Below are 20,000 nucleotides of genomic sequence, written 5' to 3'. Positions count from 1 at the left end.
ATGCGTTTTATTTCATGCCAAAAATAATGTATTTTACAGAGTGGGTGGGGTGCTGAGAGGTTTCCCACCGCGGAGAATAGACTTTCAACAACGCAAAACTACCTTTGGTTTGGTGAGTAGCGAAGTAGTTTAGTTTATTTTGATTGAAGTTGAGCCCTCGTAGGGGTACAGAAATCCTGGTCTAGTCTTAGAGCCCGCCGCCTGTCAGAGGGAGCTGACGCTCAGACACAGGCATCATCATAGCGCACACGCACACACACTGTATATGCAATCAGCAGGCATCTTTTTCACCAGCTCGGCAAGTAGGCTGATGCGCAATGGAGTGTTGTCTTTGTTTCTCTCCGTATTTATGTTCGACACGTGTGGCATAGACGCGTCACCATGAGAACAACAGCTGTCAGTGGAAGGGGTGGGACCTAGCCTAGCGGGCCATCCTCTATCACACACTTCATTTTACCACCGCCAGGCAGTGGTGTTGTGCGGTATGGTTCCATCGCCACCGGCTGTTAGCTTAACGGTTTGGACCGCAACGGCGATTACGTCATAGCAGCCGTAGTCCCGCCTCACATCGCAGTATTAGAAACGCGCCGCTTAATTTCCCCAATATCGCCGTTTGGCAGAAACCTCTTATCTCCATATTCCAACTTGTTGTGTTTTTTTGTAAATGAATGTCCTGCTTGATCATACAACAGCATCACACAATCTTAGCAGATCTACAAGCTTGAAACGCTTGAGCTTGTAGATCTTTTTTGTACATACTGCATGAGATGATATGCTGATCCACCCCTCACAGCAAACTCATCAGTGTGTAACTTAGCTCTTCTACCCCAGATTTGAACCCGCTTTCCTGTCATTTTTACCATGGAGCTAATAGAGCCTTCCTGCTTGCTCAGGGGATAGAGTTAATCTTGAACATCAGGTCAAAACCTCTGTCTAGGTGACACTATCTAAATGTCTCAATAGAAGAGCAGGCAGACAAAATACAACCACTGCAATTGTATAAGTTATATTGTTTTAGCTTACTCTACCATACATATTGGACAAAATCTAAAATAAAACATTTTATTAGTTCATTAATTTAATGCCGCTTTAATTCTGAGTGATTGTACTGTGCATTCTCTGACTGGTGGAACCTCCTTCATTGACTTTGAAACAAGAGCACGTTTAATGAAGTATTATAATCTGTTATTTATATATCATATGAAATACAGTATAATGTATGCTGTACATGGAGGAGTTCTCCCTACTTTTCTATTGAGAAATGTAGACCCTGGTGTCAGACAGGACACCTTCTGATTGACAAGCAGTACTGCCTGAGGCTCATAAGCGCAATGTCTCCCCTAGCCAAGCTCAAGCGGGAGATATTCGAGATAGTCTTTCATGTGGAAGATGCAGGTTTGTTGGATATAAACGTTACAGATTGCAGCTTATGATTATGGGTACTTAATAATTTCTCACCACTACAGCCACAATCATTTCAATAAGTGTCTTTATGGGTACTTTTGTGCTTCATCCTTGTTCTACCTCTGTTTTCCCCCTTGCTCCTCTGTTCTTTTTAATTCTATTCTTCCCTCTCCGTGTTCTCTGTCCAGGACAGGACATTTGCTTCTGGCCCAGTCTCTGGACAGGGAGTCCCTGGACCTCTACACCCTGGTGATTACAGCCTCGGACGGACATCCTGATGGGGTAAGAAGATTCCTTACGTCAGTGTTTCTCAAACTTTTATATTAACCCTTAACTCTGACAGTGTACAAATGGACCCCTTAGGGTACACGGTCAGAGTTACTGGTGAATTTAGACCCCCATAAAGGAAACCACAAAGTCCCTGGAATCCACTTTGAGAACCACTGCCTTACGACACACATGCACATGCACATGCACATGCACATGCACATGCACATGCACATGCACATGCACATGCACCAGTTGCTTTCCAGCACATCATTCTTAACCACTTACTTACAACCTGCTGTCTCAATTTTGGGCATGTCATAGATTATGGGCAGAGATTATTTTCCTCAACTTTCACGCATCTTCAGACACAGCAGATCTAAAAGCTTATGACACATTGCGGTGCAACACATTGTGAGCTTGCAGATCTGCTATTTTGGGAAATCTTTGAATGCCCTATGTCTTAAGCAGTTTATCACCTGCCTCACTGGCAGCAATGCCAGATGCTTGACCTAAAATGGCTGCAGAAAATACAAAATAATCTCAAAGTAAAAGAGCCGTAGAAAGTAAAAATGTTGAGAATTGCTGCAAGTCTCTTAATGCCTGTCAGCAAACATCTTTATTGTTCAGTCTGTTGACAGTGCAGACAGTCGAATCTATGTGCATTGTGGACCCAGCTTGTGCCATTCAGGCCCCTGGAAAGAAATGAAATGGGTTTGAACCCCAAGGGTGCCTTTTAGTTCTGTCTGTATTCATTCCAAAGTTAATCGTCTTTGCACAGTATAAGTAAAAGGGCCAAAATGGACCCGTCCAAGTTTACTGTGATGGCCTGGCCATTACTGTACTGTATGTACCAGAGAGCTCTTTAGAAAATGTTCCTCCGTGTGTCCTTCTACTCTGCTTCTCTCCATGTCTCTCTCTTCCGCAATTTATCCCCATCTTTCCACAACTCTCAATCTGTTGCTGTGAGCATCTCTCCCTCCCTCTCTCTCTTTCCTTCGCTCTTCTCTGCCTCTAGCTTTATTCCTCTGTGGTAGATTTGTGTTTATGCTTGTTACTGCAGGGTACAGTCTCCATATTGTCTCTCAGGCTCCCTCCGTCTGTCACACACACGCACGCACGCACGCACGCGCGCACACACACACACACACACACACACACACACACACACACACACACACACACACACACACACACACACACACACACACACACACACACACAGAGAGAGAGATCAATATATCATCGTTGACTTCACACTAATGCCTGCCTTCTTTCTCTCTCCCCTATCCGTCATCTCTCGCCTTCTTAGAATGTCAAATCTTCCATCGTTCTCACATGATTCTTGTCCATCTCGTCCTGCTATCTCTTCCTCTTTGCCTTTGTCCTCCTCATTAGCTACTCCTCCTCTCTCCCTCTTCTTGCTCCTTTTCTCTTCTGCTCTTCTCTGCTCTTTTCTTCGCTGCTCCTCACCTCTCCACTCCTCTCCTTACTCCTTTTTCTTTTCCTTTCCTCCTCTCTCTCTCTCTCTCTCTCTCTCTCTCTCTCTCTCTCTCTCTCTCTCTCTCTCTCTCTCTCTCTCTACTGACCAACTATCAGTTGAATTATTGAGGCTGGTTTATCTCCTCGCTTCTCTTCCTCTCGCCTCACGAGTCAGTGAAATGGGAGGTAAAGTTCAAGGTTCCCTAAAGGGAGGAACATTTTGATTTGAATACTCTGACCTTCTCAATGTGCACACACACACACACACACACACACACACACACACACACACACACACACACACACACACACACACACACTCGGAGGGAGGTAGAGAAACAATTGCTGCATGGCTGCCATGGGGATTCAGGTGGCTATTTGAGAAGTGAAGAATTCCACCTATAAAGAAGACAACCATGGTGCACGCGCACACACATGCACTCAGACTATGGGCAATTAGTATAATGTTTCCTGCCCAAAGGTCTTACAGTGTGGAAATGGGGGCCAAATGTATCTTGCATAATTAACTGGCTTGACAGTCTTGTTTAGATAATGAGAAATAGGCAAACTGGGGAACAGCAGAGAGGAAGGAAAATGTGAGGAGGATTGGAAGGAAAGACAGAAAGATAGAAAGATAGAAAGACAGACAGACAGACAGACAGACAGACAGACAGACAGACAGACAGACAGACAGACAGACAGACAGACAGACAGACAGACAGACAGACAGACAGACAGAGAGCGAGACATGAAGAGAGAGACAGAGAGAGAAAGAGAGAGAGAGAGAGAGACAGACAGAGAGAGAGAGAGAGAGACAGACAGACAGACAGACAGACAGACAGACAGACAGACAGACAGACAGACAGACAGACAGACAGACAGACAGACACAAACGGAGAGAGACAGGAAGACAGAGAGAGAGAGAGAGAGAGAGGAAGACAGAAAAAGTAGAGGAGATTGGGGTCTAGTTGCCTTATACAGGCCCATTAATCAGTATCACTCTCAAGGCCTTAGGCACACACACACACACACACACACACACACACACACACACACACACACACACACACACACACACACACACACACACGCCCACGCGTCCCTATTATTAAATGTCCTGTTGTGAGAGCGTCAGACTACAAAGTGCCTAATTGGCTATTTGGCCACTGAATCCATCATATTGCCACAAATGGAGGAGCTCTTACAAGCTGGTGCTGTAAGCTATAGCTCCAATGTACTGCTTGTGGAAAGACACTTCACTTTGGTGTAGTCCAAGACAATATACTTAATTTCCCTCTTGAAAGGCCCTACACTTTAAAACGCTATGTTCATTTAAGTCTGAGAGTGTTCACATTTGGACCCATAATGGTCCATTTGGACCCATAATGGTCCATTTGGTTACATTTGTACATTCTGCATAATATCAATTTGGTCTTCACTCCTTTCGAGTATTTTTGTCACTGCACAGTTCTATGAAAATTGTCCTCCACATTTACCCATCCTAACTATTAGGAGTATAATTTTATCTTGCTGCGTACCATTTCATGTTATACATTTGTGTACAGTACCATAAGAATGTGTTTCTTTAATTCCACACCACTCCTGGCATAATAATAAACGTGTTGGTTGTTGTTACTTTATGTTCAATCACATGTTCATTAAAGTTGCACATAATAATGCACTTATAGACAGAGTTTGTAGCAGAAATAAAGTTATCTCATGTACAAAAACATAGAACTAATATCCAATTTACCGCTATGTTACCCTATTGGGTAGCACTTTATAATGAAGTACCTCAATAAAGGCTAATTAACAGCTAATAAGGCACTTATTAACAATGAATTAACAGCTAATAAGGCACATTAAGTCCTAATAGTGCATTTATAAACCCTTTACTATGCACTTATTATGAGATCAATTAACACTAACAAATCCTTAATAAAATCTTTATTATAACAGTATAAACAATTAATTAAGCCTTTATTAACACTTTATTAGGCAATTTAAAGCCACCTATTCTAAAGTGGGGACACATCGGGTACACCCGCCACTCTGACATGTCGGAAAGGAGACATGTCAGAGTGGCGGGTGTACCCGATGTGTTCCCACTTTAGAATAGGTGGCTTTAAATTGCCTAATAAAGTGTTAATAAAGGCTTAATTAATGACTTGTTGTTGTTTATACTGTTATAATAAAGATTTTATTAAGGATTTGTTAGTGTTAATTGATCTCATAATAAGTGCATAGTAAAGGGTTTCTAAATGCACAATTAGGACTCAACCGACATGTCAGAGTGGCGGGTGTACCCGATGTGTTCCCACTTTAGAATAGGTGGCTTTAAATTGCCTAATAAAGTGTTAATAAAGGCTTAATTAATTGTTTATACTGTTATAATAAAGATTTTATTAAGGATTTGTTAGTGTTAATTGATCTCATAATAAGTGCATAGTAAAGGGTTTATAAATGCACTATTAGGACTTAATGTGCCTTATTAGCTGTTAATTCATTGTTAATAAGTGCCTTATTAGCTGTTAATTAGCCTTTATTGAGGTACTTCATTATAAAGTGCTACCCACTATTGCAACAGTTTAATGCTCATATGCAGTATCTATTCAGCTTCAATACGCGGGATTTAGCCATGGCCCATAGAATCTAGTTTAATTTCAATGTAGTCACAGTGTTCCAGTCGCCAAACCTCATAATCGTAACATCCTGCAGTTTGATTCCAGCTGGAGACATGTGTTACAGTCCTCACTCATAATGTCTACTATCTAGTGTTGTAGTCGAGTCCACCTAAAGCGAGTCCAAGTCAAGTCCAAGTCATATGGGGTTCGAGTCCGAGTCAAGAGCCCCTGGGAGGGGGCCGAGTCCGAGTCGAGTCCGAGACCAATGGGAGGCGAGTCCGAGTCGAGTCCGAGACCAATGGTAGGCGAGACCGAGCCGAGTCCAGTTTTCTTTTTTTCCCTTTTTTTTTTGATAGGTAGGCTGCAGAAAACAATATATATATTTTTTTTCCGGACACACACACACACACACACACACACACACACACACACACACACACACACACACACACACACACACACACACACACACACACACACACACACACACAAACAAACAATGCAAGAACCCCCCGTTCATGTGCATGCACCTGTCTGGTGTTTCCTACCAATACCTTTCAAATTAATGGCTTGTCTTCAAATTAAATCAATAGGTCTCCCCAAATTACCTTTGGTTCAGTCAGATAACCCACGATAAGGATTGAAACAATGTTTATTATTATTATGAATGAGTAATGCAAGTGTGTATATGTCACATTTATTTTGGCGTCAGGCTCTGCTCTCCCTGCTCAGCGCAGCACAGAAGAACATCAATAACCATTAGGAGCATGGAGATATAAATATATATAAACACCCCCCATGGGGAACAGAATTAACAGCAGAGCCTACTGGTGGTGCTGGGGAGGCGGTGGGGGCAAGCAAGTGCCAGCTGCCAATCAGCAAGGCAGGAGGAAGAGACAACTGAACAGGCTTTAAGTAGGTTGGCAATGATCAGCTGACTGCCACGTCACCTGTGATGCAAGACTGGCGTAGTAGTGTTGTAACAGAACTGAATGCAACCGCATTGACCCCTCGGGTATAACTGACTGAACCTATGATCGCAGGCTCTATCCATTTGCTGTCAATGCTGTGGTTTAGGTTTGAGGGAGTTTTTTGGAGAGGTAGTTTTTTCCCATACCAATTTTCTGTCTAAGAACTAGACATTTGAGTTGCTACAATTACATGTTCTCCCAGGCAGAGAACAAGTACTTTAGTGTACAAATAAGACTTGGCATATACTGCAGTACAATATCCCAAATCCCAGACGATAATTAGGCCTATCCAGTCTAATATCATGATATGGATATAATATTGATGCCCATGCACCACAAGGCCAAGTGATAACAAAAATAATATTATTTAAAAAATAATTATGTCTACTACTTTAATCTATAACATTTTTAAACATTGCTGTTATAGTTGCATTGAAATAGAGCATGCATGATTTTAGCAAAACGTTTTTCAAACAAACTCTTATCTTAATATTTTATTTTGACTAAAAGCTAAAATAAATAAATAAGGTTTTCCCATTCAAACACATAGCAGTATGTGTCTGTCTGCATTTCATTGTTTAAGGTGAGAAATGTAGGCTACCCTATGTCATTAGTCTGATGCCTTTCAAGTACAAGGCAAAACAATACCCCATGTCACTGCTTCAAGTTGTTTTGATTCGTTTTAACCTCTCTACAGGGACTTACAATGTTACACTTCTCTCTGTTGATCAGTGCACTTTAAAACTTTCGGACGAGGCTTGCTTAACGAGTAATAGACTACACCTGGAAATATAAAAAGACGTAAATTCTTAATCCAGCTGTGCGGGTGGATTAAACTACACAACACATGATCACAAAGGCTTGTGTTTTGGAAGCTGTTAGGACTTATTTATTTGGGGACACAAGGATATCCTGCAGGTAAGAGGAAAGTGGACTGTTGTGCTGTTGTCTGTTTGGCGAAAAAAATAACTTCTGGGAAGATTAGATGCTTGCTGCTGTGCGGCTCTGTGTGTGTGTGCCTGTGTGTGCGTGTGTGCTACTACTGCCTATCAGATGAGCGTCAGAATGCTCCGTTACTTAACAAGGCAGCTCTCTCAATGTTAACGTGAATGCGCTCCTCATATGGATATAACATTTATTCCATTGCATTGTAGTGACTTGACTCGAGTGGACTCGGTGGGGGGCGAGTCCAAGTCAAATTAGACCGAGACCGAGACGAGTCCAAGTCAAATTAAGGGCGAGACCGAGACGAGACCGAGTCAGTGAAAATTTGGACTCGAGTCCTGACTCGTGACGAGTCATTGACTCGAGTAATACAACACTACTACTATCCCACATTATCTACTGCATATAAAGCAAAAAGAACTGCTAGGAAATAAGAATATGTGACAGGCTCAAATGAAGGACAGACGACAGCCAAGGGGTTTTATTTTAAAATGTCTCTTTATTTCCCATGAGCAGACACTGCTTGCAATGCATTTTGGTGTAATGATGGAGTAGATGGCCACAAGGAAACAAACATGAAAGTCACATAAAAGCATGATTGTCTCCCCCTCCTGAATGTGTGTGGGGATGGCTGATCTATCCTTTGTGCATTAATTAATTTGATGCACAACAGGTGTCCAGTCACACCTGCTGTAGCTCTGAGTCCAACTTGTTTGACCCAGGCCAGGTGTGAGTCACACCTGGGTCCAAACTACAGTAATTGGACCCTGAGCTGGTTGTGACTTTGCATGATTGCATTTGTAGTCCTACTGGGAAATACTTTATGGTCACCATGATGCGTTTTGTGAAAATATGGTCCAATTTATGTTAAAGCAGGGTATGCTGTAGGAGGGGCTTGTAATCTATTATGTGTGTGACGATTCTTCTTTGTGTGCTTTATTTTCGGCAAGCTCAAGACAATGTCCAATGTATCCCTGCGGTTGCACGTGAACGTTAGCAGCTAATAGCATTCCTTGGTACCAGTAAAACAATGATGGCGACACCCATACAAGGGAAAACGAAAGCTTCATTTTCGCAGCATAGAAACCAATGGGTTCCCACAGTCCTTATTTTTTACTGTCTATGGGAGCAACACAGCAGTTTCTCTCTCTCTCTCAGCATGTCAATATAGAACAGTGGATTTCAAACTTTTAGTCCCCAAGCCATGGCAATGGGCAAGACAAAATGACAATGCACGCCTGGACTGTATTGGAAGTCTGATACAGACACTGATATAGACACGTGTAATTCATGTAATTTTTAATGCATTTATCCATCCTTCTGTTTCCACTGTCTCCTTAACTTTCTTACGAATTAAATCTTCAGCACCCCCCATCCACCCACACGCTCATGCACTCGTGCGTGCACACACACACACACACACACACACACACACACACACACACACACACACACACACACACACACACACACACACACACACACACACACACACCCTCATGAAAGTCAAATAAGGGACTCCGCAACATTAGGATATGTAGATGCTGCAGGTCTTGCATCAGCTCACTATAAAGTAGAAAGCCGTTAGGAAGGAATAGACATTTTGAGAATAGAACAGGTTTTTGTCTTACGATTAGCTTTTCTTTTGACATACAACTAGCAGCCCTTTTTGGAAGGGAAAGAAATGTCCCACCATTTGCCCATGTGTGTTCTTGATCAGGCATGACTTTGCTAAGTGCACCACTTAGACAATACATTGACAATAGCAAGGGTTTAGGGAGGATAAAGGAGTTAATTAGCAAAGAATATGGTCCGTTGAATACAGGGGTACAGGGCACTAATGGCCACCAGTGAAATGGCATCACACGTGAGACTGGGATTCATTCTTTTCAATCTTCATGTGAGTGCCATTAATTGCTAACAATTAGACCTTTTTTGTTACTAGTCAAACATGTGGAAGAGTTGGTGGGGAGGAAAAAAAGTAATTTGTGAATATTGTGAACACGAAGATGGGACCTCTCCTCTCCTCTCCTCTCCTCTCCTCTCCTCTCCTCTCCTCTCCTCTCCTCTCCTCTCCTCTCCATTAAAATGTGTTCCCTTTCAGTCTGACCTCAATCATACGGCAAAGCCGTCTATTAGTCTATTCAACAGTCTCCTTGCGAGGCGCTTTGGGGACTAATGTAGTCAGTGGAACAACGGTACACGGGACGAATACACCATTCTGCACTAACCACTGGCTACCCCAAAGCTGCATCCACGCTGCAAGACGGTGGTGAATTTACATATATATAGACAGTGATGTGCTGCCCAGAGCTAGCAGACATGGTTTGCATAGCATACTGTCTCGTGTTTACAGTACACAGTATGTTGTACAAGCCCTGCAGTAGCCTATGTGAGGTACCGTTGTCCTTGTACTTTGTGTGCAAGTATATTCTCGCAAAGGTCAAGACAAGACTCATGTAGACACAAAATTCCCATATGGTGCCGTTGTTGAACTGTGAGTCCACATATGAAATGTCTTCATAGCAACAACAATGCATATCCTCTGTGTGTCTCTCTCTCTCTCTCTCTCTCTCTCTCTCTCTGTGTGTGTGTGTGTGTGTGTGTGTGTGTGTGTGTGTGTGTGTGTGTGTGTGTGTGTGTGTGTTTTCAGACTTCAACAGCGACGGTGATCATTGTGGTGACAGATGTTAATGACAATGACCCACTGTTCGATTCTTCACTGCCAGTGAACCTAACTGTCACAGAGGAACAGAATCACGCTTTTGTTGGAAAGGTTAAGGTACGCGCACATGCACACGCACATGCACACACCCACACACACGCGCGCGCATGCGCACCCACACACACACACACACACACACACACACACACACACACACACACACACACACACACACACACACACACACACACACACACACACACACACACACACACACACACACACACACCGGTAATTTTACAAACTGCTGGACTCATCAGCGCTAATTGTCTTGTGCACACTGTCACTAGACTAACAATATTATGTTTACATATCTTTTTGAAATGTTCAACTTTTAATTTACCAGTAAGACTCCCTAATCAGGAGATAGGCGACCATCACGTTGCATACACAAACTTTAGAAGGCAATCGTTGCCAATCAGGAGGGAATATGGGAAATGGGACAGATCCATGTTGATGACATGACTTTAGAGATACTGTGTACCGCTTTGCATGATTTTAGGCCAAAATCTGTAGGAGCAGTGTCCAAAAATGTGTTTTCCTAAAATTGGCCTGATGGCGGCGCTAGAAGAGGGCCATGTGAGAAATCAGGGCTGGAGGTTGTGATTTGCCATCCAAGGAGTGTGTGTGCAAAGTTCGGCACACAACGTGTTGTTCGCGTCGTCCTAGCTTTTTGGGGAATGTTTTTTGAAAATGTTTTGAAATAAATAATACCCGAAAACAAAATGTTGGAAACAAAATGATGGAACCCATAAAATGTGTTTTTTTTAAATATGTTTGCTACTTAAAGTACATTTTGTTGTCAATACTTTTTTAAATACAGGAGCATATTACATTGTGGCATTGCTACTTTTTAAAGTAAATCTTAAAGGACAACTTTAGTTTTTTACAACAAGGGTTCATATTTTAGATTGTAATTAAAGAATATAAAAGATGAGTGTTAAAATTATTTAATTTACTTCTTTCTATTGTTTTAGAGATTCTTATTTCAGTGGTTGGGGGCATGCGTACAAGTGGCTAAATATGTCATTTTACACAGAATAAGCTCATTCCCAAGATACAACGCAACCTTTCATGGTTGGATGTGACTTATGGGGGCTAGAAGTGTTACTGTAGATAGCAATAAAGAAACTGCTAGCTTATTGTGTCTAAAAAGACATATTTAGCCCCCATGCGTGCGTACGCATGCCCCACATTTTAGCACGGTAAACGCGATAAAACAATAGAACGAAGCAAATGAAAACATTTTAACACTCACTTTTTCTTTTCTCTATTTACAATCTAAAATATGAACCCTTGTTGTAAAAAAACAAAGTTGTCCTTTAAGTAGGCCTACCACCACTGGTTGTCGAATCCAATCAGCCAGTGCCAAGCTGTTGCTATTTGTGCTAATGTCTGCCAGGTGCAAAATTTGACAAAATACAATTTTAACTGGCCCGGTGTTAATGCGAGGATCTTGAGTCATTATGCTGTATAAAAGGCCAGCATACAGTAATAGTGTGTGTGGGGGTCACCGTGTCTTGTCTCATCCCACACAGCACACAGCAGCACGCAGGCTTACAAAGGCTCCAAAAGTAATCCTCCTAATGTGCTAGGGACCAGAGACATTTAACATTGTTTAGTTAATCCTGGTTGGGCTGTAATTAGGACTATAAGTTATTATGCCCGCAGGCGGGTTTGTGTGTGTGTGTGTGTGTGTGTGTGTGTGTGTGTGTGTGTGTGTGTGTGTGTGTGTGTGTGTGTGTGTGTGTGTGTGTGTGTGTGTGCGTGTTTGTGTACGCAAATCTGTGACTACACGCATTTCTGTGTTGTATTTGTGGATTTATTTGTGGATTAACACATGCAGTATTTGATTAGATTTTCTTGAACTCTAGGGTACTTATTCTGGGGATTGTGAAGTTGTAGTTCGGCTATTTTTGGCAAAGAGATTTGGTGTGTGTGGTGGTGGGGGTCGCTTAAATGGTTAATGTATGCATATTGCAAAGTATAGGTAAGTTAAACTCTATAAGCTCTGTGTGTGTGTTTGTTTCTCTCTCTCTGTCGCTCTTGCTGTCGCTCACTCTCTCTCTCATGCTCTCTCTCTCTGTCTGCCTCTCTCTCTGTGTGTGATTGTGTGCCTGTCTGTCTCTCTGTCTGTCTGTCTGACATGCATCAGCGTAACGCAGCACAAAAAAGACGAACAAACTTTCTGTAGGCTAAATTAATGCATGCATTTCTTGGAATACCAGAAAATAATAATAATTTGGCATATGGAAGTTGCAGATGAGGATGGATGCGGATATATAAATTGGATAATATAATCAATGCGGTTGGATAATGGGCGGATAAATAATTTGCGCGGATGGATTTGGATGAGCTCAAAAGCCTATCTGCGCATCACTCTCTCATGCGACAGGATTCAGGTTTGGCTGCATTCCAAACGTGTATCCTCACATCCTTGCCCAAAAGAATGACATGGGTATTTTAGACCCAATACCTGGCTCCTGTACTCCCTCAGTCAGTGCTCACAGATACAGTAAATATGATGGTTAGACAAGTTTCAATCTCAATGCATGCTCCCTTGGCCCTTCGCAAATTTAAATGTATGGCCCTTGTGCACCTTTGTAGGGGGTCTTTGGTAAACCTGACACTTTGACAGGTTGTAAATGTCCATCACGCTCCTTTGGTTGTGTACTTGCTTTAGTTCCAAGGTCAGTAAGTGCCCTTTATGCACCCATAGTCGGGTCTTTGATATTTCTGACAGTTTGACAGATCTAAGAAGAAAAAAAAAGAAGAAAAGATTCTCCTTTGGGTCGTTGGGCACCGCTCCAAACTTCAGAATCTCTCCATGATGCTTAAACCAGACATGTGGATGCACAACAGACTTAAGACTTAAAACACACCCTCGGAGACCATTCGGCACCACAGAGACCATTCCAGGTCATAAAACCTCAAATAAAACCCCCATAATCCAAAATCCAATCTTTAGAGAGGACACTTGAAAGTATTCCAAACATGAGCATTCGGCGTTCCAAGGGCCCTTGGACGCGTTCCAACCCCAAACAGACGGTGCGATCCCTCAGCGGCCTATACGAGGCACGACTCTGGGCCACCATCCAAGAGAAGGTCGCTAACTGCTGGTTTTAAACAGGCTTCAGCGGGAATGAATGGACTTGACCTTGGGCTGAGGCAGGAGCAAGGAGAGAGAAGAGGAAACCAAGGAAGTGAGAGAGAGAGAGAGAGAGAGACAGAGAGAGAGTGAGCGATGAGAAGGAAAGGGAGAATGATAGAGGAAGGGGACTAGCCAGTGGAGAGACAGGAATGAAATAAACGAGGGAGAGCATGGAATGAGACGTGGGAGAGAAACAGAGGGAGAGAAAGAAGAGGGGAGTTGAAATGAGTGACTGAGAGAAGATTGGCTGCTCCCTGCATCTGACTTTGTACGAAAGGCTGTTTGTTTTCGGGTTATTCGGGCAGTGCATGGTCATCAGCAATGGTGGACAAAGTACTCAAGTCTTAAGTGAAAGTTACTCAATCAAACTAAGCAGTGCTGTGCACTTCAGGCTGTTGAAAGTGTGAACTGGCCATATGTGTTTGCTTAAATCAATCGGCATTCCCACACAACAGTCAATATTGTTAGCCCACATACACACACACGCACGCACGCACGCACGCACGCACGCACGCACACACACACACACACACACACACACACACACACACACACACACACACACCACCGCTAAAGTAAGTTCCCATTGTAGACATTTGGCTAGCCGTGTCAGTAGTATATTATCTAAAGTCATGGCTAAATTATACAAAGATAAAACAAAAGAACATCACACCGACAACAGGACGTGCACACAGGCATACCGTTAGTGTCGATGACCCAACACAGGGATTTAGCTCCAGCAACGTGCTTCTATCGCTGTCACGGCGGGTATTGTAATTACATAGAGAAGAGGGAGATACTGCACATGAAAGAAGAACAGAGCAAGTCTTAAGATGGATGGAGTGCATGAGGAGCACAGTAAAATCCTGTGTTTATTTACAGGATTACAGGTTTCCTTTGTCAGTGTATGTTGCACAGGATGAAACACAAATACCTTTTTGTTTCTATTCAGCTCTCTTTTGATGTCGTGCAATGATGTTTTTGCTGTTGTTACTGTGCTTGGTGAATGTAATTACACCAGTTCACAAGACAGAGGTACAGTGGTGTAAAGTAACTAAGTAGGTTTACTTAATTACTGTACTGTACTTAAGTACACTTTTAAGGTATTTGTACTTTACTGGAGTATTTACAATTCCCAATACTTTTACTTCTACTCCACTACATCTCAGATCCAAATATTGTTCTTTTACTCCACTACATTTATTTGAAAACTTTAGTTACTAATTACTTTGTAGATTTGTATTATTTCAAAACATACAACATATAGTAAGACGCCTCAGGGCGACAACGCGCCATGTCTTGGCCATCTGGCCAGTATATCGGACCAGTTACCCATATATGGAGACCCCTGGTACCCATATATGGAGATCCATGTACTGTATATGGGGATGCTGTGAGAGCCCAAACATGCTTACTCAGTTATTTGTTAGCCTATGTGAAAGTATGATGTCATACATACAATCCCTTTTATGCCCATTCATGGAGATCCCTGTCTGTAGAACCATGCAGCCACACAGATATGGCCTGTCTTGGCCATCTGTCTTGGCAATACAGTATATGGATTCTGTTAGTGTGGTATGTGGCTGATGTGGCCTCCATGGGCATTCCCATATGAAGTCCTGTTAGATATGGGCTTAATATTGATGACATCAGGGATCTCCATATGGACACACTGTTGCTAAGGGAGGCTACTTCCTGAAGAGACGGCAAGACACGCTGTGATTGGCCGGTAGTGTATCATGTACCGGTAAGTATGATCCGCGATCTGATTGGCCAACGTATACACAACATATACAGATGATGCAGATGACGTAATTTTGCCGCAAAATCCGGATCCCGGCCAGGATCATAGAAAACATATTTACAGAAGGCTTTAGGGGCTGAAATTAACGGAGTGGGTGTTCTAAAACTTTAGCGATTTAATAGTTAGGACAACTTTAAGATTTGTTTTATAAAAAAAGTTACATAGTATAACTTTAAGTAACCTTTTCAAAAGTGGTAACCTTTTGGTCAGAACTTGAGAAGAGAACACAAACAAAAACTTGGATCACTTTCAACCTGATGCCCTTATGTTGATAGGCAATATATATATATATATTATAATATATATATATATATATATATATATATATATATATATATATATATATATATATATATATATATATATATATATATATAAATGTCAAAAATCGCAAATTGCCATGTGACAAGGTATATAGGGTGTACTCTTACTTTTGGTAGACACAAAAGTCTGCTTATGCAGAATTCTCTTTAAAGTATTTTTATGTAAATATTTGCTGTGTAGTTTTAAAACCAGTTACCTTGTTTGGAAAATGAAATGAAAAGTACACACAGCACTACGGCTCCTGTCTGCTTATAAAGAAAACAAAACACACTGCACGCACGCACGCACGCACGCACGCACACACACACACACACTTCATTTTCCTCCCTTCCAGAATAGAACAGACCTTGAACCAAACTGCAGATAATCAGAGATGCTTCTACAGTACATACTCCATTAAATCTACAACACTGTTTGACAACCAGGCAGCAGTACAATATAGACTTTCCCAACACAAATATACCAATATCAATCTAAGCTCCCCATGGCTCTCTGTCTCTGTGTGTGTGTGTGTGTGTGTGTGTGTGTGTGTGTGTGTGTGTGTGTGTGTGTGTGTGTGTGTGTGTGCGTGCGTGCGTGCGTGCGTGCGTGCGTGCGTGCGTGCGTGCGTGCGTGCGTGCGTGCGTCCCACTTACAATATACTGTAAGTGCTAATTAACTTTAAATTGATCCAACTCCTGACTAATGTTGTCGTTACCCCAAGTCCTGCTTACTCAAGCTCAGACTGATAACATTACCCCTCCCACAACCAACACCACACACACACACACACACACACACACACACACACACACACACACACACACACACACACACACACACACACACACACACACACACACACACACACACACGCGCATACACCCTGCTCCGTTGTGCTCAACTGTTCTTTGGTCGGCATTGTGTTTGCGTTGCGTTGTGTTTGCGTTGTGTTTGTGTTGTGTTGTGTTGCGTTGCATTGCGTTGCGTTGCGTTGCGTTGCGTTGCGTTGTGTTGTGTTGTGTTGCGTTGTGTTGTGTTGTGTTGCGTTGGGTTGCGTTGTGTTGCATTGTTTTTTCTTTTGATGTTTGATGGGATAATGTTGGAGGAAAGTTAAGTGAATAATAATTGTTATCTTAGAATAAATGCGAGAAGTCTCTGTGTGTGTGTGTGTGTGTGTGTGTGTGTGTGTGTGTGTGTGTGTGTGTGTGTGTGTGTGTGTGTGTGTGTGTGTGTGTATGTAATCCGTATCTCGAGAACCGTTCGTCCCACCGGCTTCAGATTCGGCACGGGCGTTCCCCGCCGCGAGTGCCGTGCCCGGCCTCGACCCGACACGACGCGCGTTCGTGAAACGCTCTGAATCACTGTTTGCGGAGCTGATTGTTGACATCAGGCTTCATTATTATTACTCCTGACACATTAGAAGGACAATATCGTTCACCAGAACCAAGGACGGGTCTTTTCAATGAATCTAACATGGAGTTTGAAGTTACAATGGGTTTGTATAGGAAGGGGCGTGTCTGTTCCGCCGGCGATGTCGCGTTGAATTGCGCTGCGTTACGTCGCTCGCGTCGCTGGCAGTGAGGATGAGCTGTAAAGCACAAAAAAGCAGCCAACAATATCTTGGTCATCTAACACCAACCGAATAATCATTATAACGGGGCAGATCCAGTGCTCAGAGCTAGTAGGCAAGAGAAACAGAGCAGGTATGGGCAAGTGTAAAGGGATTGAACTAAAATTATTAAAGATGAAAAATACAGAGATGTTCTAAGGGGAAAAAACAATGATTAGAATAGCTAGACTTAAGGTCTCTAGAAGGGAGCTCGCAGTTGTTTTTTTTGCCTGTGTTCGGTAGATAATGAGCAGGGTTTAATGACAGAAGCCCATTGTTGTGAAAAGGTCAGAGCAGAGTGCAGCCCATAGCTAATGATACACTTAATATGCACAGGTACAAAACGTTATAGTCACATTGAAGTGATCTGCATTAGACACACACGCACGCACACAACGTATAGACAGTGTTCTATAAAAGGCTGACTTGTAAGAGATTATACTTTACTTAAGAGAAAGTCACGTTTTAATATAGTTAGGTCATGTTTGATGGATTTACACTCTCACACAAAACAGAAACGATTAAATGAAGTTGATGTTTTGAATTTTATACAGCCATCGATTAGAAAACACACTCACGCATCTCACTCAAATAAAAGTGTAATGCAATTCTGATTTTCAAACACAGGCACATTTGCCAACGTCCTTTGCTTCAACATCAAACTGATGTTGTTTTTCTTTTGTGTGCCTGTGTGTGTGTTCTCTCTAGGCTACAGACCCAGACCTTGGCAACAGTGGTCAGGTCCACTATCGTCTGGTGAACCACCAGAACCTTTTCAACATCGACTCCAACGGCACCATTACCACTGCAGTACCACTGGACAGAGAGGTCAGTTGGACTGGTCTCCTCCTTTTTCACCCTCGACACCAAATCTCTTTGGCGAAAATAGCTGATCTACAAGCTCACAGTTCATCTCACTGTGATGCACTGTGAGCTTGTAGATCAGCTGTTTTCGCTGAATGTTCACCTATAGGGACGATAGGCTTCATGTGGTTAAACTTCATTGTTTGTTTCCAATAGTAACCATTTAACTCAGAGTTAAATTAACATCTATTTTAGTGTGTAGCACTACGTTAGATGTCCTTAATTAAAGATCAGTTTAACCATCTCTGACATTCATATCTGAATAAATACAAAACAATAATGTGTAATGTGTGCACATGCTAAACAATAGTGACTCATCCTCATTTATTATTCATGTATAATTCAATGGATTTAGTTTCCCACACTCGCATCATAGGGTATCAGTGCCAGGGTTATTCAATTACTTACCCCGTTCGGTTCTTTTATGCAATAAACAAAAACACAGCCGAAAATTATGTATTTATTTCTGCAGAGGCACCGTTAATGCTTTAACTCTGAGAGCATTCAAATGTTACCAAATGGCTTTGGTAACATTTTGTGTGCTCTCAGAGTTGCAAGGGGACGAATTAACACCCGTTTACTGTGTACCCCATCCTGAAGGTGAAGGGTCACTATGACCTCATCGTTGAGGCGTGGGACGGTGCGGTGGATCCGCGGCGCTCCCGCTTAACGCTGTCCGTCACCGTAGAGGACGTGGACGACAACAGCCCGGTGTTCACCCGGCCAGAATACCTCATCAGCCTGCCAGAAAACAACCTCAAGGATACTGTCATACTGAAGCTAACGGTGAGACGATGAGAGGATGGTCCCCTTGTATAGTCGGCCCACTGGGCATATGCCCGGTATGGGGCGGCATAGCTCAGGGGTAGAGAAACTGGTATTAGAGCACGAAGGGTATAAATCCCGAAGGGTTCCCAGTTCGAATCCGGGCTCCCCCTGAGTTAATGTCGAAGGGTCCTTGGGCAAGACTCTGAACCCCTAATTGCCTCCGGTGAGTAGGTTGGTGCCTTGCATGGCTTCCTCCGCCACCGGTGTATGAATGTGTGTGTGAATGGGTGAATGTAATGCACAATCTATGTAAAGCGCTTTGGATTAAAAGCGCTATATAAATGCACCATTTACCATTTTTACCATTTTATGCCAGATGCCCAGTCCACCCCTGGTGTATGGGTGGGTGGATGGGTGGGTGCATGGATGGATGGGTGGGTGGGTGTATGGATGGGTGGGTGGGTAGGAGGATGGATGGGTGGGTGGGTAGGTGGCTAGGCTTGATGGATGGGTGGGTGGTTAGGTGGATGAATAAGTGGATTGATGGATTGATGGAAGAATGGGTGGGTGGATGGGTCTATTTGTGATGAATGAATTCCTTGTTCAATTATTCTGTGCTTATCTGGCCATTTGTGACTGTGTATCTGTCTTTCTCGTGGTTTCCCTTCATCCCACTTTTTCTTTATCTCTCTCTCTCTCTCTCTCTCTCTCTCTCCACCTCAGTGACAGTCAAATTGAGTCCATTTTTAGTTCAAACTGCTTCAATGGCTTTGAAAAGGAACAAAAAACACTGCTAACACTTGCTAAATAACACCCTCTCTCCCTCACGCCCTTCCTCCCTCCAGGCCATAGATGCTGACCTTGGCTCCAACATATCATATCGGATTAAGAATGGTACCTCCGGGCAGGTCGGCCAGCTGTTCCACGTGGACGCGGTCACAGGGGAGCTGTCAGTTCTGAAGGTCCTGGACTATGAGATGCTGCCCAACGCCGAGCCCACGTACACGTTCACAGTGGAAGCCGTGGACACACAGGGAAGCATCATGCCCCCCGGATTCACCACAGTCACCGTCAAGATCA

The 20,000-nt window shown here is 42.9% G+C and overlaps 1 protein-coding gene across 1 annotated transcript in view; it reads left to right on the top strand.

Annotated features, from left to right (window-relative positions):
• The window catches only part of pcdh15b (protocadherin-related 15b), a gene marked incomplete at both ends in the record, with an annotated part of 204,786 nt that overhangs the window by 115,907 nt on the left and 68,879 nt on the right, over positions 1-20,000 (top strand). Inside the window, 5 exons of the mRNA XM_080747787.1 lie at positions 1,593-1,686; positions 10,347-10,475; positions 17,997-18,116; positions 18,753-18,938; positions 19,766-20,000. The exon at positions 19,766-20,000 is cut by the window's right edge and continues 2 nt beyond it. Coding sequence (XP_080603913.1) covers positions 1,593-1,686; positions 10,347-10,475; positions 17,997-18,116; positions 18,753-18,938; positions 19,766-20,000 — 764 coding nt within the window. The remainder of the gene's footprint in view (positions 1-1,592; positions 1,687-10,346; positions 10,476-17,996; positions 18,117-18,752; positions 18,939-19,765) is intronic.

This window comes from Nannobrachium achirus (assembly GCF_963921795.1).
Source record: "Nannobrachium achirus genome assembly, chromosome: 18".
NCBI classification, from domain to species: Eukaryota; Metazoa; Chordata; class Actinopteri; order Myctophiformes; family Myctophidae; genus Nannobrachium; species Nannobrachium achirus.
Note: the sequence above shows the minus strand (reverse complement) of the source record. Positions and strands in the feature narration are given on the sequence as shown.